Raw genomic sequence first — 23,190 nt, 5'->3', positions numbered from 1 at the left:
AGATATAATTGCCTTGCTCAACAGTGAGATGGTGGCATATAAATTTAATCCATCAATCAAACAATAAAATCTATTTTTATTTGGAAAATGTCTAAATCCTGTATGGTAGGATTTATAGTACGGTAGGTATCAACTTGCAAATCAGCAAGTTGATAGAACTGTAGCTTTAATGTAGATGTAGAATTGGAGCTTTAATGTGCCTGAAATGATGTACAGTTGATAATATGACTTATCACATTTTTCTTCCCAAGGCACAAGTATTTATTTATAGAACAACATTGCAGAAGAAACAAAATGTTTGCACTTATAGACTATATCCCATAAATGGGAGAGAATCTGAGTTCAAATATTCCTAACACTAACATTTGTACACTCACATTTGCACTTTTTAACTGTTCCCTAAACAATTTTATTCATAAAAAAAGGTAGGTTGGAGTCAGAGTTAAGGGAGATCTACACTTCCAGTGGTTGTTTCCCATCCAACATCTGCAGCAGATTTTGAAGACAAGTGGAAAGTTATTGGGATAAAAATAATGAGTCCTGTCTCACTCAAGGGAACCTTTGAATTCATCCCAAGTCATATTTGATAACAAAAGAATGCGTTTCTAATGAATAAAAAAGTAGCTTCTATTCAATTTGATTTCTCAGTTTCTATTTTAGAGAAATCATTAATTCTTGTTGTGATTTAATGTATTTCAGACAATAATTCAAATCTCAAAGGAGCTTCTTCCTGGCCATGTGCCATTATGGGTTATTTTGCTGAGTGTTTTTGCTGGGCTCCTGATTCTTACCTTGCTTATATTTGCATTATGGAAGGTATGATGCATTTTTTCTACATTTTCCTTTTCTGACATCTTGGTGATTTGGCAAAGGCAAGAAGGAGAAAATCTTTCTGATTATCTGCTTAAGCAATGCCACTTAAATGATGAGCCATCCATGAATTTAAAAAAATCAATGCTTTCTATCTTGCAGTGTTACAAATTTTTTAAAAATTCAGAAGACAGTTTTTGTATGCCATAATTTTGAAAGTTGTAGTATACATTATTATTAAATGGTTGTTAATTAATATTTATACAAGCAGATTCTGAATGTTATAAAAACATGCAAAATATTTTGGAGTAGGTTAGTGGCTGTTCACATTGGTGTTATCTTGGAATTATTTGTTTGGATGGAAAGATAATCCAAATGAGAAAAACAGTGCAATTGCCATATATAAGACTGAACTTTTAGTCTAAACTTGTACTTCCTTACAGGCTTGGCTTTTCCTAAATACTATTTCTCACATGTGTCTTTTTTCATATTCTTATAATATTTAGTTTTCAGTTTTCAATTTATATAAATATATATTTTCAAATTTCTACTGAATTATTTTCATTTCTTCCAATGTTCCACATAAAAATACTTTATTGCTCTCATATTAACAACTTCATCAGGTTTGAAATGTAGTGCACAGAGTGATATAATCTAATACAGTTAAAACAGTTGTTATTAGTCATCTGTCCATAAGCTGGCAGCCTTGTCAAAGCTAAGAAAATAAGGTCTTCACAACTTGGAACATCTTTTAATGTCTTAGGACATACACTGTAGTTTCATTAATGATTCAATTACTATTAATGTAACCACAAAGTGACCCATTTTTCATAGTTTAATAATAACAATAATAATATTAATAATATAGAGAATCAAGTTTGCATCAATAAAATAAAATAGACAGCGACAGAGAAAATTAAGATAGTGCCTCAATAACAGACCAGTGGAGGATACAGAATACTAAATGATATTAGAAATAAAAGATAGAGGATAACAGAAATCCCAAGGCCCAAAAATAAATGGCACTAGTACAATTATGAAAAGTACTGCTTTTAATTCCAAACAGTATGCATTTCATTCTATATATTTCTATATATTTCCATCAGAGTAAATCTAGTATATATTACCAAATGAACTGATGGATTTTTCACAATTTATATTTGTCCTAATATGGTTTTATTACTTTTGTTCCTCTTTGTGTTTCATCTGAAGAAATTTTTTTGCTCGCAGGGATGAATCGGGGAAAGCATTGGAATGATTGACACTCAGGGAAGGGTGGAATCTGTCATTGGCTCATAGTCTAAACTTAGACATATTGTACTATCAGATTTTGCATTAATCTTTTTGTGTCTAATGTAGTAATTTTTAATTTGAATTATGTTTCTCCCCCCCTCCCCCCCTCTCATTATTTTCCTTGCAGGCTGGATTTTTCAAGAGGCCCTTAAGAAAGAAAATGGAGAAATGAGAAGAAACTCCAGAAAAAGAAAAACTCTTTAACAGTTCTGCAATGATCTGTCCTCAGGTGGACTTCTGAGATATGACTATAAATCAAATCCTTGGTTTAATGTAGGAAAGGTCACATAAGTTTTATTTCAAACAATACTATATGCTGAGCAATAAAAGAAACAAAAAGAAAAACCAACAAATCAAAGATAGAAAAAAAAATCCTGGAAGGAAAGTTGATTTTTTCCTTTTCCTTTTTTATAGATGAGCAGGACTGAAAAATTGTGCAACCTTTTTTGAACTTGGAACTTTTTTTTTCTGATAACTTTTTCTTCATGGATATACAAACAACTCTGAAGCCAAGGTGTATTCAAAACTAGGGAGAGAGCAGAGAGACCATGAGCTTCAGTGGTGCAGTGGTTACAGTATAGTACTGCAGGCTACTTCTGCTGATTGTCGATGGCTTGCAATTTGGCAGTTCAAATCTCACCAGGCTCAAGGTTGACTCAGCCTTCCATCCTTCTGAGGTTGGTAAAATGAGGACCCAGATTATTGGGGGCAATAGGTTGACTCTGTAAACCACTTAGAGAGGGCTGTAAAGCACTATGAAGCGGTATATAAGTGCTATTGCTAATTACTCCTCAAATTCTACCCATTATTTTTAATATTGTCACTTATTTTTAGAGCACAACCCACTGATTTTTATCTCAAATGTACACACAGGGACATATATCCTACTGAATTGAATTTGAGGGTTTCAAACAGCGTCTGACAAGCATAAGAAACATCTGCAACTTTATCATCATTCTTAAATGGGGAAGAAGCCCATATTCAAAGCTGAGCTTGCTACTGTTTTGGGAAACATTTATCCTGGATGAAATTTCACAGAGGTGTTATCTATCAAGCATCGAATGGAATTCCCCGTCTTGTGTATAACTGTAGAAAAATTATTACTTAATGGCTAAGGTCATATTTGTAATTGGAGCACCTCAAGTACATTCCTTGGTATTTACAATTTGAGAAGGAAAACTACGCATCCAGAAAACTGAAAACTTGTTAATGCTAAGATATTATTTATAATACCAGAAAAGGTATATTTCTCATAAATTAAAAGTGTGCGGATAAAAGCCTATACAGGGTCCTATATTTAGTGCACATCTATAAATAAAAACTTTTAACCATTTTGTGCAGTTAAAAAAAATGAAGGGACTTCATTCACAGTGAGGGGTGGATTTGAAAGCAGCGCCATTCCTTCACATGGGGGGAAATTAGCCTCTCCTTATGAATAGGTCTTAAGACTACATTAGAATCATGCATGACTCTGAACCATCTGTTTTTTCTCCAGTGTTATGTTCTCAGTAATGTTATATATTGGCCACCAGGAGACAGTACAATACTGGTTTTCTAATAAAAATAAAATAGAGAGCATACTGCCTCCTGGTGTTCAATGTAATAGGATAAGAATAACTATCTGCACAGATGATTACTGCTTTCTCATTATTAATGATGAATCCTCGAAAATACATTTTCTTTATATTTAGTGAAAAATGTGAAAAAATCATTGTTGTTTTCCTGAAAAATTTAAGTCATAGTTCTTTAATTTATTACAGACAGAACATGGATCTTTGTGCAAGTCACTAATGTAAATTTGCTTGAAGATTTGTTAGCAGAAAAATAAGATATATATATATATTTGCTAACAAATCAGTGACTACATGGAGTTTTCCAGATGGAGGTTTATAGCCTTTTTCCCAAGGCTGAATGAGGGTGACTAGTCCAATTGGCTTCAGGATTCCAGGCAAAACTAGAATTCAAATTCCCCTGCTCCATTTTTTAACCAGCAGACCTTTGTAATATGACACACTATAATAAGGAGTATAGCAAATGTTTTTGACAAAAATTCAACATGGCATAACCAATCATAGATGTTATATGTGCATTTACATAATGATTTATTTTCATTATTTTCCTCAGATGCTTTTTGTTGCTGTTTTAGCCACTGTGTATTTCCTTACTGAAATGGTTAATTGGTATCAACCCTTTTCAAATATTACAATGAATGTTTGAACTTTATACTGGTGCTCATAAATTCTGTAATTCTATTGTGAATTGTACAATCTTCCCATATCAACCTGCCAGTATATGTAATTTAAATATGTGTTCAAATAGCCTTTTTAGAATAGCTACAGTTATTTATATTAAATATTAACATTTTATCAATCCACTGGAACTTTTGAAATGTTATGAGGACAATTCTTGTATATAAACAGACTATTATGATTTTTTTTAAAAAAATATCCAAATCTAAAATATATCTGAAGACTTATTATTGGAGGATTATACAGCAATGGCAATAAAAAAAATGACCCATATTGGGAATGATGCAAATCATGAAATTGATAGAATTGGATTTCCTCACAAGTACAGTTTTACTTCGGTACATATATATTTCCTACTAGAGCTTCTGCAGCTTCTATTTCAATATTTCAGGTGTATTTTTACATGTTTACCAAGCATGAATTAAAACAATTAAATATGTGTAAGTGATGAGGTTTTGAGTCATGCATGCAACAAAATTCCAATTTTAAATGCATTACAAGCAGGAAGAATTCAGATCAGGATTGAAATAAAACAAGGTATCCTCTAGAACAATTTTTAGATTGTATGGACTTCAATTCCCAGAACTCTCCAGCCAGTTTTAGTTTCATCTACAATATGTCCATGGCCTGTTAGGAACTAGGTCACAGAACTGGAGGTGAGTGATGAATGAGTGAGCAAAACCGAAACCAGCACCACCCCAGGTTCTGTGGAAAATTTGCCTTCCATTAAACCAATCCCTTGTGCCAAAAAGATTAGGGACCACTGATCTATACAGTGTTTGCACAGTGTTTTCCCTACTGAAAAGGTAAATCAATTTGTACTTCCCTTTTCAAGAATTACAGGAATGTTTGTATTTCATAGTGATGCCCTTAAATTTTGCGACTTCATTGTGAGTTGTACAGTCTTCCCATATCAAGGCTGGCTGGGGAATTCTGGGAATTGAAGATCACTCTTCTTAATGCAATAAACTATCAAATAAACTATCAAATGTACTTTAATTTGCTACTTATAAATTGAGGAATTATTTTAAGTGGCTAAATTTAAGGTCTCAAATACTAATTCGTACTGTACATAGTACAGCATATAGATAAAGTATTCTGGAGTAGAGAAAATATGTTAAGCAATTTAGAACACTAATAACCACTACTGAAAGCTATGGTGTAAATCTACTTGAACTTAACCAAGGGTGACAAAGTCTAATTTAATGCACTAGCATATTGGCACAGCTAATTTGTAGGTACGGTTGACTTTTCTAGATAGTGATTACAAGGTGTAGACACTGTACTTATTTTAATGGAATTTAGTTTCAAATATTCATAGGAACATGGCCTAGAAGCAATTGCATTCAGTAATTTTAAATATTCTAAAGTTTGTTGAAATGCCCTAGGGAAAGTAGGTGATAAATTGGAGTACAAAGCTATGTAATGTGAAAAATACCTTTCCCCCCACTTGTATCACTTTTGTGTACAATAAACTCTTTGTCATGCACTTGTCATTTCAAGAGCAGCATGTTGATAAATGCATATTTTAAAAATAGAAGTTTATTATTCATTTCACTATCTAATTTTCTTTTCATGTGGAATGTTTCACCTATAGTTATTCTCCCCACACATATCAAGGATCTCTAGGGTTAAAATATTTAGTTTTGAATTTGGATTCTAAATTTTCTTCTGAAGTATTAAGAACTATTTTGCAGGGACAAATGATGGGAATCCGTTTTGTCCCATTACCGTCAGTCAAACTGGGAAGTGCCCACAAGGAATAGTTTAAAAAAAGCAAGATAGTGGACATGATAATACAATCAAAAGCTGCACTATTATTATTTTTTTGCATATAAACAGCTGCCAGCTTGATTTTAAACCATACTCTGTCTACACCCGTAATCTGCTTTGATTGCAAGAAATTTCACCAAAATCATCATCTTGTGTATTTAAAACAAGGAGTCATCATCAAAAAAAATTGAAAATCAGGTGAAATGCCATTTTATACAGAGCTTTAAAAAAATCTGTCCATTATATCATGTTGAGGTAAAGGCCTGACTCATGCCTTGCAACATCAATTGAAGTAACATGCCATGTATTCATTTCTACTTTTTCTGTAAATATTTGTGTGTGGGAGATTATGTGATTGTATATGTCTGTTACTAATATAATTACACAATCTTGTCTGAAATTGTGAATAAAGCTCTTTGCTTAGTCATTATAATTTAGCAGACACTAATATTAAGATTTACAACTTGAGATCTATGAATAATTATGACACTAGGTGACCAATGTTTCAAAAAGACCCTTAGGATAGGCTGATGGAACACTTACTACTTTCTGTTAATTCTGTCCATGTATGGATAGGATCATAAAGAAGCCTTAATCTCCTTAATCTCCTTCTTTTACAGTTTGAAATCTTATATTAGATTCATATTTTATGAGAGTTATTCATCTTATTCTGTGCTAAATAAAGAACAAATGAGCTGTGATTTAACTTTACTGACAAATTAGCATGGGTCTCATGGAACGGCAAGCTATGGTGTGGTTTATTTTTGGCTGGTGAGCTCACTAACAGATATCACTCTATGCCATGGCATCTCAGTTTGTTAAAAGGGATTGTAACAAGTCAGACTAAGCCCTTTCCCGGGAGCTGGAATTCCGCCGCATTTAAGTGCCAGTAGATGCCGACCTTCCCTCCAGAGGACCTGGGTAGCTACTGGAGAGAGACAGGCCTGTTTCAGCACCTGGTGCCCAGATGCCCTCACTTCCCCCAAGCATTGCTTTGCCTACCTGATTTCCAGCTCTGTCGTGTTTCTCTGTTGCATTTCTCGTCATCGTGTTTGTGGGACTAAAAAAAAAAAGTCCAATCAATTCCAACTTCTCATGAAAAAAAAAAAGATATCGCAAAGTTGGAATTGTTTGAACTTTTTTTTAGGCCCACAAATTTGTTTCTCTGACATGATGGCTAGAAAAGTAATGGAGAAATGCAATGGAGCTGCAAATCAAATAGGCAAAGAAATGCCTGGGGGAAGAGAGGGCATCTGAGCAGAGGTGTGATTCAACTGGCGCAACAACTAGTTCAGTGAGTGTGCACTTTGCATGCGTGCAGCCTTTCAAACATGCTGCTTTTTCAGCTCTAAAACTTACCTTACCTTCTTTAAAAAAAATAGAGACTAACAAGGAGAAGAACATATTTCTGTATATGTGTTGTTTGGCTTGATTTGCCCGTACACAGTTCTTAGCATTTTACTATTAAATATACCGTATATCAGAGGTGGTATTCAGCAGGTTCTGACCAGTTCTAGAGACTGGTAGCAGAAATTTTGAGTAGTTTGGAGAACCGGTAGCAGAAATTTTGAGTAGTTCAGACAACCAGCCAATACCATCTCTGACTGGCCCTTCCCCCATTTATTCTCTATCTCCCGAATCCCAGCTGATTGGCTGGGTCTTCTTTTGTTGCCCTGCAAAGGAAAACAGAGCTGAAAAGTAGGTTACTGGGGTGGGGAGGGGAGGGGATTTTGCAGTAACCTTCCCCTGCCATGCCCACCAAGCAATGCCACATCCACCAAGCCACACCCACAGAACCGGTAGTAAAAAAATTTGAATCCCACCACTGCCATACATGTGCATTTCTTTAAAAAGGTTTGCAGCAGATTTCACACATTGTGTAAGTAATGGTGTTTTAAAATTATGGCTTTTTAAAAAGCCATGGTGGTCTAACTTGCACACAACATTAATCTGTAAGCCACAATTGTACCCACACAATGGCTGGGTTTATATTGCACTAAGCTAAAACCAGACAAATGATATGATGCTTTAGGATAATGTCAAACTTGGCAAGTGTTTACCTACCACAGCCGTACATGATGTTTTTCCCTTACTGTTTAAAAAAGCAGAAAAAAATTGCTGCTGAAGAAGGAGGAAATCTTCCAACAATAACTACATTGTTAAAATGTCACCACCTCTCCGGTGCATCCTAAGAACCGTAGAATGAATTTGGCTCGTTTATTTCTATTTTCCACCATTCCAACTTCTGTCTCCTCTGCATCTCTTCTAAATGACTCAGAGGTTTCTCCCACGCTGCTAACAACCATTCTGAGGAATGCAGGAAATACAACACCCTTTGTAAATGCAATATAGTGCACAAATAGATTAGCAATCTGACAATACATATAGGGGTTGGCTTTATCAGATGAGAAATTATGACCGACACATCCTGTCCCTTCAAGATGCACAGTTCTCTAATCATAAATTAGCAGGCAGGAGCATTCTTCAAAGTTTTTATAAACTATTGAGTGTTCATAATAACTAATACAAGGACTCAAACTTTTTCAGAAACCTCATGATGTCAGTGAGAAAATAAATTTATGCCCATAAAAAGAACCCACTTATTACAATGTGGTAACATAAACATTGCAGAATTCTCAAACAAGAACTGTCATATAAAGACATTGCTTTCATAGACTTCTTTTCCACCCAGCACTCCACCCCACAGTTCATGAATAGGTAGCAGGAAATATTTTCGGTTATCATATGAACAAGCACTTTCAATGTTTATTTAAGGAAATGTCACATATCACTTTAACTTGACATGCCTTATTTTTTGTACTGTCTACAAATTAGACTAAATTTAATACAATTTATATTTATTTATTTATTATTTTATTTGGTTTGCCAATTGCTTACAAGATAATAGAACATAGTTATGAATACATGGATACATATAAGAAATCTAAAAGAAACAATAGGACAGGGGTGGTAGGCACATTGGTGCACTTATGCACGCCCCTTACAGACTTCTTAGGAAAGGGGTGAAGTCAATAGTAAACAGTCTAAGGTTAAAGTTTTGGGGGTTTGGGAAAGAAATCATAGAGTCAGGTAGAGTATATTAGGAAGGCTTGGAGGAGCATCTAGCTCAGGGGTGTCAAACTCAATTTAATTGAGGGCCACATCAGGGCTATGGTTGACCTTGGGGGAGACAGACAACAGGGGGGCATGGCCAACTGGGTGGGAGTGGCCAACTGGATGGGCATGGCTAGTTTGACACCACTTCCCAAACTGCTGGCATGTTTCTTCTTCGCACTGGGTAGACTGGACTGAAGCCAGGCTGGCCTGATCTTTCCTCTTCTCATTGAGTAAACCAGGATGGTCCTGCGGGTTGGATCCAGCCTCTGGACCTTGACTTTGACACCCCTGATCTAGCCAATCTCAGCTGTTCCTTTAAAATTAACCAGTCTAAATCCTGTTTAAGATCAAATAATTAAAAATTTTGCTTTTTGTTCTAAGTCCATTGAGTTCTTTTTCCTGAGATTCTGCCTATTATTTTTTAAGAATGTCACTCCAGTATATTATTAAAAAATCATCTCTGTTTTCAGTCTTGAAAAACTGAATGGCTGTGATATAAATAGTAGGCACGCCTAGAGTTTTGTCTGTGTTTGATGCTAAAGAACTGACAATTGTTAAAATGCAGTAAAAATGACCTGGAGACATGCAATAATCAAGAAACTAAGGTGAATTTGGAAATATATAGGGAATTATAAAACTTGACATCAGTAAAGCATTTTACAAAGCCATAAATAAGATTTTTAAAAATCTCAGTAGAAATGAATAGAAAATGAGCCAAGAGCTTCAGTAGAAATAAGCAAAAAATACCAGAAAGAAATTTATATAACAGAGACTATATGTCAGGACTGTCACTCTATGGCAGGACTGTCAAACTCAAGGCCTGCAAGTGCCTCTGCCAGCAAAAACTCAGCTCGGGAGGGCCACGTGTGGCCCGCCCCGCAGGCTCCTTTTTTACTGGCAGAGAGCTAACATAGCAAACTAAAAACAAAAGAAAAGGAGAAATGTTTCCCCTTTTGCATTTGAATATGCAAGAAGGGACAGGAAAGCAGAAAGGGAAAGAAGAAAAGAAGAAGAAAAGATGGGAAGAGAACAAAGAAGGAAAAATAAGAAAAGAGGAGAAGGAAGGAAAAAGGAGAAAGAAAAGGGAAGGAAAAAGAAGAAAATGGGGGGAGGGAGAGAGGGAGGAAGGAAGGATATTATAATAAGAGGGAGGGAGGGCCTGAGGAAAACCCTGCCTTAGCCCTTGGCCACCACAGGTGCCCCTGACACCAGTGATGTTGAGCTCCCCCCCTGGCCACGTCCTCCCCCAAGGTCAAACACAACCCAGATGTGGCCCTCAATGAAATAGAGTTTGACACCCCTGCTCTATGAAGATGACCTTGCAGAAGCTATTCAGAAACATTACAAAATCAAAATGTACAGACACATGCACTTAGCCCAAGGAGATGCAAAATATTAGAAAGAAACTCAGACTATTTCCTGGCATATAAGAGAACTTGGTCTAAGACAGGTGTGCCAAACTCAATTTCACTGAGGGCTGCATCAGAGTTGTGTTTGACCTTGGAGGTCAGGGTGGCCGTGCCCAGGGTGGGCATGGTCAGCATGTCACTTGTATTTGGGGGTGGGGGCGCCTGTGGTGGCCCGAGTGCTTTGCCAACAAAAACAGGCTCCTGAGCTCCGTTTTTGGCTGCGACAGACTCCTGCAACCCTTTGCCAGCAAAAAATGGAGCTTGGGGGCCATTCCTTCACTGTTTCCAGGGTGGCCCCATGGGCCAGATCTAAGCATCCCACGGGCTGGATCCTGCCTCCAGGCCTTGCATTTGACATCCCTGGTCTAAGAGAACTGGGAATTTTACCTTGAAAAAGAAAGATTCAAAGAGGATATGAGAGCTTTTTTGAGCTTGAAATTGGAGCTATTGAATCCAGGTTGCAAAATTCCATATGACCATTAAAAGACAGCAAAGAGACCGTTTACAAGGTAGTTTTTTATACCAGATACCGTAAAATAGTTCTATTGAATATATGTCACACAGAATAATATCAATGTATGTTCTCTATAGTTTTAAATTGAAGGGACAGAATAAGACTCTCAACTATAAGAAGGGAGGCCCCTAATAGAATAGAATAGAATTCTTTATTGGCGAAGTGTGATTGGACACACAAGGAATTTGTCTTGGTGCAAATGCTCTCAGTGTACATAAAAGAAAAGATACATTTGTCAAGAGTCAAGAATCATAAGGTACAACACTTAATAATAGCATGAAATGACTAAAGGGGAATAACTTACCTCCCTTGAGCTTCTTAATTAATAAACTTCTGTTATTAAGAATGTCTTGAAGCAGAGATGGAATCCATCTGGGGGGCCTTTGATTTGGATTACTCCTCTGAACAATTCATTGGCCAAAATTCTAGAGTTGTACGTGTTCTTTGTATAAATTACTGATGTAAGGATGATGATACCACTAGTTCTAGGAAAGAAGGAAGTAGTGATGCAACATTCAGGGTTTTTGTTTTTCTTTTCTTTTTTGCAGTGTTTTTCTTTCCCTTCTAGCTCTAGACAGGATATAATCACAGTGTAATGAGAAGTCTACATATGAGTTCATGCCTTAGAGATTTTAAAACTCAAAGAAAGGGACATTTCCTATTTATTAATTAATTTATTGTATTTATTTCCTGCCTTACTCTGATATCTAAAGTACACAAGAGATCCTTTATATAGATATAAAACAATGCATAAGTTAATGAGTTACTTCTGGGGAACTGCTTGAGTAAAGTTAGTCATGTTGGTGACTGGTACACTGGAACACACACATACATGCCATTAGTAGTCACAAATCAATGAGTTAAGGCAAGTCTCCACTTATTGTTTATGACATTTAACAATGTTTTATTTGTAACTAGGGAAGAAATGGGGAAAAATACACTATTGGAAAGCTTACTTTATTGTGTCTCCAAGTTCAACAAATAAAATATAAAGTTGCTTTGGTGTCTGCTGTAGTTAAGAAGGACCTTCTTAACAAAGTTCTACAAGGTCCCTCCCAACTCTGATTATCTTTTATCTGTTATCTGACCTACCCTTGAATCGCAAATACTGTAAGAACAGGGCACCATACTGTACTGAAATATAAAGTCTCGCCCCCCCCCCAACTTCTCAGTCTAGGCAGTTGTCCTTAGATTTTTCTGGGGGCTCCCATTCAAATATGAAAAAAAAAATTCTAGCCTGGCTTAGTTTTTTTTTGAGTTGGATAACATTGGCTAGTTCAGGGGTTTCAAATTCTAGGCCCGTGGGCTCGATCCAGCCCATTGGGTGCTTAGATCTGGCTAGTAGGACTGCTCTGGAAACAGCGAATGACCAGCCCTCAGTGCTTCTGCCAGTGAAAGTAGAGTTTGGGAAGGCCACATGTGGCCCTCGCAAGGTCTTTTTAGCTGGCAGAGGGTTGCAGGATGCCATCCCAGCTGAAAACAGAACTCGGGAACCCATTTTAGTTGGCAGAGCAGTTGGGCCACCACAGGCACCCCTCCCCAACACAAGTGATGTCATGCTGGCCACACCCAACTTGGCCCTCCAAGGTCCAACACAGCCCTGAAGTGGCCCTCAATGAAATCAAGTTTGACACTGTCAACAGCCGAGGGGAAAAAACCCATTTGTTATACAGTATATACCAAACATCCAGAAATTTTTTGGAGAGGGGCAGGGGAGGGAAGGGAAATGACATTTGGAAAAAGTAAATCCCATTTTTTGAGCTCTGCTACAAAATCATCTACACAATCATTCTGAGGGGTGCTTTTGACTTCCAAATCTAGGATTTCATGTTGGTCTTCTATCCCAATCCTACGGGGAATCAACAGTGGCTTCTGACCCAGGAAAGATCAATATACGCTTTCATACATGTCCCTACGTGTTTGAGTCACTTTGTCTGAATGAATGGTTACTCCTGCTAATTAAAACATTAAAATATCTCTCTTCCAAGTACTCTAAATCACAACATATAACTTGCCTTAGGTGCCAACGCCAGAGAATAAGACCATATAGTGCACCCACACTAACAAACACCACCAAACCTTTCTTCGGAGCGGGTCATTATACCTCAACACCCTTCCCTTCTTAAAAGAGCCCTGATGGAGCCACGGAGGATGAGTAAAGACAAGAGCATCTCTGAAGGGGGAAGTCCTTTCACACAATCGCTTCTATTTCTCTCTTCTGCCGAAACTAAGCAGGAAGCCAGCAAGAAAGTTCATTTTTTTGCTCGTAACGTCTTAAACACCGGAGCGGAAGAGTTGTATCTGGCAAGGGAGTAAGAGGAGGGGCTTAAACTGGGCGAGAGGGGAGGGCCGGAGCAGCTCGCCGGTTCCGAGGGACCCTCGGGGCGCTGCAAGAGCGCGCCAGGTGGGCGGAGCTGCTCCGGGACTTTAAGCGCTTTTTGCCCTGTGCCCGGCGACTGCATCCATTCTCTGCCCGGCTTTGCAGTCACAGCTCCTTCTTGGAACAATGGGTGATCCGAGACGACTTGTGGGCTGCCTGGCTCTGCTGAGCCTCCTCGGCTTGAGTAAGTTTGCGGCGTTGTTTCATTCGGGAGGCGGAGGGGATTGGGGGGCGCGGGGGCGGGCAGAGACCCCCGTCGTGTTTCGGCAGTTAGCGATTCCAGAATGGGAATCTCCTTCTCCATCCAGTTGCACGCAGACTCTTCTTCTGAAAAGTCTCCCACCGCCTCGGGGGAAGCGGCGTTTCCGAGTACGCTTTTAATTGTTACGCGCTCCTTTTCCCCCTTGGAGCAGCGGGCTGGGACAGGTGCCGTCTTAGCCCGGTGGAAGTTTGGCGGTCCTGGTTTCCTCCCAGGGAGTTAAGCGTGGTTGAACGCCGGTGCATTTTCTGAGGACAGTGCGCAAGGCTGCGTTGTAGGTTGAAAACAATGGGACGGGTTGTTGTTGTTGTTGTTGTTGTTTTTCTCCAAAAGCTGGGTGATTCTCTTTGATATGTTTGCATATCATTTGCCGCGTTTGCAAAGACTTCGGTTGGAGAAAAGGGCTCTTAACGTGGTTGAACATAATAGTCCCATGAAGGCAGCAGGATGAGTACTTCGACTGAATGAGAACCTCTTGGCTACTGTACTTAGTTCTGTGTTGGATTCCAGAATGGCACTCAAGCTGCGGAAAACGAGTGAAACTTGGGATGAGTTGATGCTGATCACACAGAACTTAAGTTTACTCCACAGGGTTGTTGTGAAAATAAGTTATAAATGCTGCTTTTATGCTTTTACTATATATTATTGTGCATGGTCCAAAGTTCCTCTAAGAGGGAGATAGGAGATAATTATCAAATTATTTATAATAATTTACTTAATAGCAATAGCGCTTACACTTATAACTGCTTTGCAGCACTTTTACAGTCCTCTCTAAGTGGTTTATAGAGTCAGTATATTGCCCCCAACAATCTGGGTCCGCATTTTACCCACCTCGGAAGGATGGAAGGCTGAGTCAACCTTGAGCCTGGTGGGATTCGAACTGCCAAATTGCAGGCAGCTGACAGTCAGCAGAAGTAGCCTGCAGTACTGCACTCTAACCACTGTGCAACTGTGGCTCTTAAGCAGTAATAATAAGTAAATAAATAAACATAAGGTGAAGGCCTGCAGGTCCCCTTAAGCATTTAGGAAGCATATATGTAAATAAATATCACATAGGACTAACATGGGTAGTTCTCAAGTTATGACCACAATTAAGTCCACAATTTATGTCACTGAGACATAAGTGTCTTAAGTGAATTTTGCCCCATTTTACAACCTTTCTTGCCACAGTTGTTAAGTGAATCGTTGCAGTTGTTAGCAACATGGTTGTTAAGTGAATCTGGCTTCCCCTTGACTTTGCTTGTCCGAAGGCCTCAAAAGCATGACCCTTGGATACTGCAACCATCATAAGTATGAACCAGTTGCCAAGCATATGAACTTTGATCATGTGACCATGGGGATGCTGCAACAGTTGTGTAAAAAAAGGTCATAAGTCATTTTTTTCAGTGCAGTTATAACCGAACGATCACTGAATGAACTGTTGTAAGTCAAGGACTACTTATATTTCTCTTTTCAGATCACTTTAGTATAAATCTGGTGTATGGTTTCAAGTCAACGTTGACTTCTGGAGACTCTCTGGACTAGACCCTGCAGTTTTTATGGCAAGAATTCAGTAGTGATTTGTCATTGCCATTTTCCTAGGGCTGAGACTGAACGACTGGCTCGAGATCATCCAGCTGGCTTTGTGCCTAAGGCAGGACTCATTGTCTCCCAATTTCTCACTTGGCGCCACTATCTCAGATTGTATCTGTATAAACCAGACTTAGAATATTTTATTTCAGTAATTCTCATACCCGTTGTAAAATAGATTAATCTCCTCCTGATATCACCGATGAGTTTCTTCACATATTATGCTTGGTTTTAATTTCCTTAATAATGATTTATTATATGAACTAATAAATACTTGCATACTGTGACATCAACCATTCTTTACAAATGCAGTGCGGAGTTCATATAACATAATAAATCACATTATGGCTTATTATGGCTGAACCCAGATACTATGATTTTGAGAAGTAAGATTGCTTGCGTTCAGTGTACTAGCTTCCAAATAAATAGATAAGGATTGTAATTTAGCTGAATTTAGTCAGAGTGGTACCTAAATAGAGTACTGCAGTTCAAAACTGAGATGAGGTGTTATTTGAAGACTTCAAGATGAGGCTGCAGGAATCATTTTCTTTAGTCTAATTTACATCCATAATTTATACATTAAATCCATGCCAGAATCTATAGAATGGAGCAACTTTTCTTCACCAGAACTGATTTTTACATGATTTTGGAAACTTTGATGGTGCCCTTTTATTAGCAAAAGCCACTAGAGATGAAATACATTCACATTAAGTGAATGTGAACTGTGGCTATGTGAACTCTGTTGAATACTTGGATGAGTTAAGACACTTTACAGCCATTTTTTGTCATAATATTTTCACCCTAACATTCCAGAGTGTAGAAATCAGTCTGTTGTTTCATCTGTTATTAACCTGGATGGCATACAAAACCATTTTCCTGTGAGGAGTTCCAACTTGTTCCTAACTAAGGGAGACGGTTGCAGAATGTAACAGCGCTCGAGGGACGAAACCAGAGACAGACACATTAACCTTTTACAAGAATTGTGCATGCAAAGTGGCCTGCATTCTGTGCTCTCTTACTGAAAGAATGAATTTTCAGAGCGTGGAACATTCTCTCTGCATTTTTATTTAATCTGTCTTTTATTCTGCTGGTGAAAGTGACTAGGGCTTAAACAAAGGCCCTGGGTTCTAAAAAACACTTGGCTAGAGTGACGAGGTTATGACAACGTTAAAACACATAATGGATGGAATTTAGAACGTGAAACTGAGTGCTTCATTGGTGAAAGCTGTAACAAAAGAAATGCTTGTACTCATGATTTAATTAAATTACTGATTATGTTGAATTTAAACTTTCTGAAAGTTGAATAGGGAAAAATATTTAAAAATGGCTTAGGTCTTAGTGTTAAACTATGTTTGCTTATACTATGGTTTGTGGGATATCTACAAGTGGATCATTAACATAATACTCCGAATCAAAGACTTACTCATGTTATGGTTTGCTACAGTTACTGTAGTTTGGGGTACTACTGTTTTGATCCAGGACCATTAATATATTATCAGTCTGTTGCTGAAATTTAGAACTTGGGTGGGGGTCTTGCAAAGTATTTAAAGCGTCCAGTTTTGTTCCTTAAACTCTATTCATTCAGAAAAAATCAGAAAAAAAGATTGCCTGGTACTGAAATGGTTGGATTTCATAAAGAATAACAATCCTACTTCATATCTCTGTAAGATTTAAGGAATGAATTTTGTTATTTAGACGCTCTCCTTCAAAAGTTAAGCACAGTGGACTGAAGATTTATTTCCAATTATTCTGAATGGTCTCGGGGCTGCAAAAAATGCTGCTGTAATTTACCTTGAGGGATATGGTTTAAAGTTTTATTCATTCATTGCAGTCCCTGCTATGGCTTTTCTCTTGTTCCAACATCAAAACGAAGGTACACAATTACTTTTCTTCTAGTAGCCCCACCTGCACCTGGTGTGAGTCAGCAATTATATCCAAAACATGTGTAGGCTATGTTAAAAGAGTGGGTGGGACTGCATACATTCTCTTCTCTCTGAAATAATGCCAAAGCATTAAACATATAAAAATGATGTGGGGGGGAACAAGATCTTTAAATCATTTTAAGAGCAAATCTTGCTATTTAATTTTTCAATAGGGTCAAGAAAGATGCAGTAGTTTCTGGGAAGGAGAATGCCTTATTCATTACTTAAATTACCAATTATGTGAAATGTTAACTTTCTAAAAGTTGAATAGGAAAAGTTAGTCAAATTAGTGGCTCTAATAGCTAAATGCAGAGGTATTAACTATTTTTAAATACATGTTATTTCAAGGGGTTTCCCACTTCCTAATTCTCACTTCTTGAAATTTAAACGCATCTTGCATTAGAAAGGGGTGATAAACTCACGTCACAGTGGCGTAGTGGCACTGTATCAGGACTTCTTTCCCTTTCACTAAACTGGGTGTTGGTATGGCCATGGCGTGACGCATCCAGCCTGCAGGCCAGGAGTTTGACAGCCCCTGCATTAGAACATTTGTGTGACAGATAAAACTTGGTTAAGTTTTTTGTGACTCAGTTTAGTTCTTAATGAGATAATAGGTAAGAATGAGTTAGGGTACCATCTTTTGGGGAAACAAATCCCAAAATTAGACCAGTTGCTTAAGCAGTTTAAAATCAGTTTGAAGGTGATAGCTTGAATGCAGACCTTGTATTAACTATTGTTGATGTTAGATATACACTGTCTTCAAAGATCAAATAAATGGTTGCTTCTATCAACTTTGAAAATACTAAGACTGTTTGTCTCTTGACTATCTCCTGCTTACTTGTAGAGACCTTGCATTGACCAAGAGTGGACAAAAAGGAACATTTAAATCTCTTCATCAGAAACAAATAGCATGTAATCACTATATCAATAGTATTTCAGTCCTCAGAGCCCGAAGACACCCAACATGCAGCTAGCAAGTAATCAAACAAGCCACTATAGGAACATTTGGAAGTTGTGGGAGTTGTTCATCACTGGAGAAGAGCTTGGACTGCCATTTGTCAGAAATGGTGTAGGGTCTCCTGCTTGGGTGGAGGGTTGGACTAGATGATCTACAAGGTCTCTTCGAACTCTGTTAATCTGCTAACAATATGAAGACCAATAGGACTGCTCATTCAGGGTGCTCTTGGGGAAACTTTCTTGTATTCTGTTCTACCCCTTTGTTTGAAAGTTTTCCCTCACCTATTAACTGGGAGGAAAATAAAGGTGTTATCAGTTGTAGAGCATGTGTTTGTCATAAGTTTGACATCAAGCTCAAAACAAGAACAAAGTAATGTCAGATTTTTTTTTTTACCTCCAAGCCATTCAATTATAGATTTTGTTGTTAATCAGCTTTATTAGAATAACAAAACTTTGCCAGCCTTATCCATAGAAAGATTGCTGAATTCACATAGATCAAAAGTTTCAGGCTATCTCAGGAATCATTAACAAACACAATAGGGTTTTAAGACATTATAATTGCTAATTAATGAGATACTTGTGATCGGTTTCATATTTAAATCATACCTGAATAACCACCCTTTTTCTCCCTCCTCCCTATTCATTTTCCAATCCATTAGTTTAACTATTTTGTGCGTTGGAAGAAGTGAGCTACAGCTCACAAAAACTTATCCTTTTTAATAAAATATGTTAGAAAAGGTGCTACTGAATTCTTCTTAAGTTTCCCCTGTCACACTGTGGATCAGATTGCTGCAAGGACTATGGTTCCTGGTGATCTAAAGTTGGGTGTTGCTTTTTGTTTTGTCTTCTCATGATGGTCCATCTGCCCCTTTTTTGTTTGATAGGTTTTTTGGTGATTGGACAAGGGGATCTGAAGTTGAATTACTTCCTTTGAGATCCAAAGGGCCATTGGATTATGAGTGAATATGGCACAATTAGTATTAGAAGTTGTATTTATAAAGGAGACTTATTTTACAGAGGTAATTGAATACTGTAGAAAGAAAAAGAAGAATATAATGTGTATTCACCATACAGCCCTCTACTTTCAAATTCCTAAAATAATTTACATAGAAGTCCAACTTTTGCTAGATTAACAAAATGTTTAAGAACACTGTGAATATAATTCAGGTTGGAGACACTTAAGTCAGTGGATATGTTTGTGGGTCTACATTGTTTTTCAGAAAAACTTGGCTAAGCCATGAATTCTGCCAAAAGACCAGGGCATTCCTCATTCAGGGAGTTATTTTCATTTACTCACTCCAGGTGTTTTTTGGGCGGCATTGTGCAGACTTGCCACTATTTCCATGGTTACAATATTGAAAGGCATATGAGACACAAACTGCATGCCAATCAGAATAGTCTGTGAAGCTTTATACCAGAAGCAAAAGTTTGAAAGTTCCAGCCCTTCTTAAACAGAGGCTCTTAGTAGATCTTTTAATAAGCTTATTTAATTCTTTATATCTATGCCAATTAAGTTTTAGTAATGTGTTTAAATCAAAGCTTTAATAGGCTTATTTAATTCTTTATATCTATGCCAATTAAGTTTTAGTAATATGTTTAAATTGGGTTTTTTCCTTGTGGGGAAGAATGAATAATAATAATGCTATTTTAAAAAATCAGAGATTGTGTATTAGAGGTTGATCAAAGCAACATCCACTGTTGCAAAAATGAATTGAATGCAAAGGCAAATAATGACCTTCTTTAATGTCTTTAGTCTTCTTTAGTTTTTCCATAGGCAATCTGAAGAGTCACCTATGATTCATCTGAGAAAGAGGTGGGTGAGGGAAAGAGAGAGTGGTGGGAGAGGGTGGGAGAGAGAGACACAGAGAGAGAAATAAGATGTGAAGCAATGTTGCATAGCAGTTAGGTTGTTGAATTAGGAATGGGGAAACCAGTGATTTGATCAGTGTTTGCCTTTGGGCCAAACACTCATGACACTCAGCCTATTTCTTTGTTTATTTGTACCCCACATTTAATATTTTTACAAATAGCTCAAGGTGGCGAACATATCCAACACACTTCCTATTTTCCCTACAGCAACAAGCCTGTGAGGTGAGTTGGGTTGAGCGACTGGTCCAAAAAGCCAGTTAGCTTCCATGGGACTTGAACCAGTGGTGGTATTCTACTGGTTCTGCCCAGTTCGGCCAAACCATAGCTCTGATGATCATCTGTGAGCGAATCGGTTCACTCCGATGATCAGTTGCTGGGCCGTGCTACCCACCATGGCTCTATACTGACCTTTATTTCCTGATTTTGAAGCTCAGTTGCTTCACGCGGCACAGCGGATTGCCACGCATCAGTTGTTGAAGACACAGGGAGAGTGCAGCATTGCAGGAAAAGGTCAGTATCAAACCCTCTGTGTGCCACGCCCACAGAACTGGTGGTACAAAAAAGTTGAATCCCACCACTGACTTGAACTCATGGTCTCCTGCTTTCTAGCCTGGTTCCTATGTGGAGAAATTAAAACATCTGTCTACCAACCAAGTTTGGACTTGGTAGATTACAGTGAATAGGTCTTTATCCTGCAATAGATGGGTTCAGTCTGATGATATGAATAAATAGTACGTGCTATGCTCATGGACTCAGGGTAAAAAGAGGTTGTAAGTAGTTTTAGATTTAGTTTAATTTAACTCCCACTCTAATTGTCCTGCAGAAGGGGCACAGAGAGGCAGGCATAGAATGGAAAATAGAGAGGAAATAGTAGGACCAAAATAGAGAGGAAATTGTACAGTTCTGCACGATTGGCTATGGTCCCATCCTCTGCCATTATGCAGCCCCAACAGCTGTACCCTGCGGAAATTTGACCCTTAATTGTAAGGAGGTCACCCTTCCTAGAAAGCATAATTAGGATTATAGCTTTGACTTAATTTTTGCTTACTTAAGAACAGTGTTCTGCCCATATTTCTGTTCTTGGCATTCACAAAGTTTTGTTTCTAAAAAAGTAGCAAGAGCCATTCCAGATTTGGCCCTTGTTTCAACACTCTTCCTGACATACCTGTACAGAAGCCTTCTTTGTGAACAGAATAAATACAGATAATATGTTCAAAATACTCTTGGGTTTGGCAAGTACCATCAGAATGTGCACATTTAGAAAACATGCATTTTTAGTATCCATGGTTGATTAATTATTCCAGTCATAATATTTAGTGCCATTTTACTTTTGTGGCCCCAGAGTGTCATGTGAACATCTGTGACATTTTGAGAAATAAATTTGTCCTTAATTATTGTGGCAGTCAGATCAATTTAGAGGAAGAAATCCAATTTGAAAGAAAAACAATATTGTGCTATATTTGTGGAAGGAATGGAATAAGGTTTGTTCTTCATTGATCCTCTTCACTGTTGCAGATATAAATAGGGATGCAGAGAGCAGTCGAAACAGACTTAGAAATAGATGTTTCCTGTACTGGGTGATACCAGATAAGTGTTAAAAACACTCTTCCCTTCCCCAGCCTTGCAAATTAATAATAAAACAATCTTTAGCAAACTAGTCCATTAAACATTTTTATGATCCTTTGGCTCTTTTATTTGATAGATTTATATCCTGCTTTCCTTCAGAACTCACAGTTGCACACACAGTACTTTCCCCCCACAACATCCCTGTGATTATTCAGCTGAAAGTGACTGACCCAAAGTGAGTTTCCATGACTGAGGGTGGACTTCCTTGGCCTTCTTACATGAAAAGCTCTCATTTCCCCCAGTTCTTAATCCTTTTATCCTTTCTTCCAAGCATAGTATCTATTGAATACTGTAGAGTTTACTTCTGGGGTAAACATATATGGAATGTTGTTGTTAATAAGTAATGTTTGCTAAAATATTTATGCAAAAATCCCCCCATGTTATATCAACATTATACAGAAATGAAGTAGGTTTACTTGCGTTTCCTATTCCACTTCTTCAAAAACAAAGGGAAGAGATCAGAACAAAAACCAAGCTCCATGGGAACTTCTGTTTTCCTTTTATCTACAAAAACCACTTGGGGAGGAAGGCTGCTTTATTTTGTTTATTTATTTGTTTTTGGAACCAGCAATAAATGTAGTGTTACCAGAATACCATTTGGGCCTGTTCTATGTTAGTCTATTTTGAAGATGGAAACTTGTGGCTCTTGAGGCATTATTGAATTGCGATTCTTACCAGTGGTGCAGAATGTTGGAACAAGTAGTTCAACATCTAGTGGTCCCCAGCCCTGCTCTGTATTTCTATAGAGGACTCAATACTGATCATTGGATTAAAAGCACAAGGACTTTCAAAAATCACCATTAAGTGTCAATTATTCAAAATAGTCCAGATCAGGAGTTCTAATGCATGTCTCCCCCTCCCTATCTTTATAGCAATATCACTTAGACTTATATACCGCTTTATAGTGCTTTACAGCCCTCTCAAAGTGGTTTACAGAGTCAGCCTATTGCCCCCAACAATTTGGGTCCTCATTTTACCCACCTCAGAAGGATGGAAGGCTGAGCCAACCTTGAGCCTGGTGAGAATTGATCTGCCAAATTGCAGTGGGAGTACCTTGCAGTATTGCACTCTAACAACTGCACCACTGAGACTCTCTTTATGTTCAAGAGAGCTGTCCAGAGTTGGTTATAAAAGGGATGGCTGTATAAATTTTAAATAAATAAATAAAAGCATGATTGCTCAAACACTTGCTGGTTTGTAATAAGTTGGTTTTAGAGCCAATTAAAAGGTAATAGGTAATCATGTTTGATGGTAAAAATGTTTACTTTTTTGATTGACATGTTCCATCAAGCTGATATTGGCTCCTAGTGACAAGACAGAGTTTATCTAAGATCACCTGCCTTGAACTTGTCCCTTCCGGTCTTCCAGTGATACACCCAACACTAATGTTATTAAGTCCATCCACTTTGCTACTGTTCACCTGTTTCTCTTTTTTTCCACCTT

General features: G+C 37.8%; 2 protein-coding genes across 2 annotated transcripts in view; both read left to right on the top strand.

Annotated features, from left to right (window-relative positions):
- The window catches only part of ITGA1 (integrin subunit alpha 1), an 80,704-nt gene extending 77,410 nt beyond the window's left edge, over positions 1-3,294 (top strand). Inside the window, exons 29-30 of the mRNA XM_087927310.1 lie at positions 700-816; positions 2,231-3,294. Coding sequence (XP_087783436.1) covers positions 700-816; positions 2,231-2,275 — 162 coding nt within the window. The 3' untranslated portion in view covers positions 2,276-3,294. The remainder of the gene's footprint in view (positions 1-699; positions 817-2,230) is intronic.
- Positions 3,295-13,567: 10,273 nt separating this feature from the next.
- The window catches only part of ITGA2 (integrin subunit alpha 2), a 70,152-nt gene continuing 60,529 nt past the window's right edge, over positions 13,568-23,190 (top strand). Inside the window, exon 1 of the mRNA XM_026716437.2 lies at positions 13,568-13,729. Within this exon, the coding sequence (XP_026572222.1) occupies positions 13,672-13,729 (58 nt within the window). The 5' untranslated portion in view covers positions 13,568-13,671. The remainder of the gene's footprint in view (positions 13,730-23,190) is intronic.

Source organism: Pseudonaja textilis, chromosome 2 (genome assembly GCF_049901715.1).
Source record: "Pseudonaja textilis isolate UNSWEBS1 chromosome 2, rPseTex1.2, whole genome shotgun sequence".
Lineage (NCBI taxonomy): Eukaryota > Metazoa > Chordata > Lepidosauria > Squamata > Elapidae > Pseudonaja > Pseudonaja textilis.
Note: the sequence above shows the minus strand (reverse complement) of the source record. Positions and strands in the feature narration are given on the sequence as shown.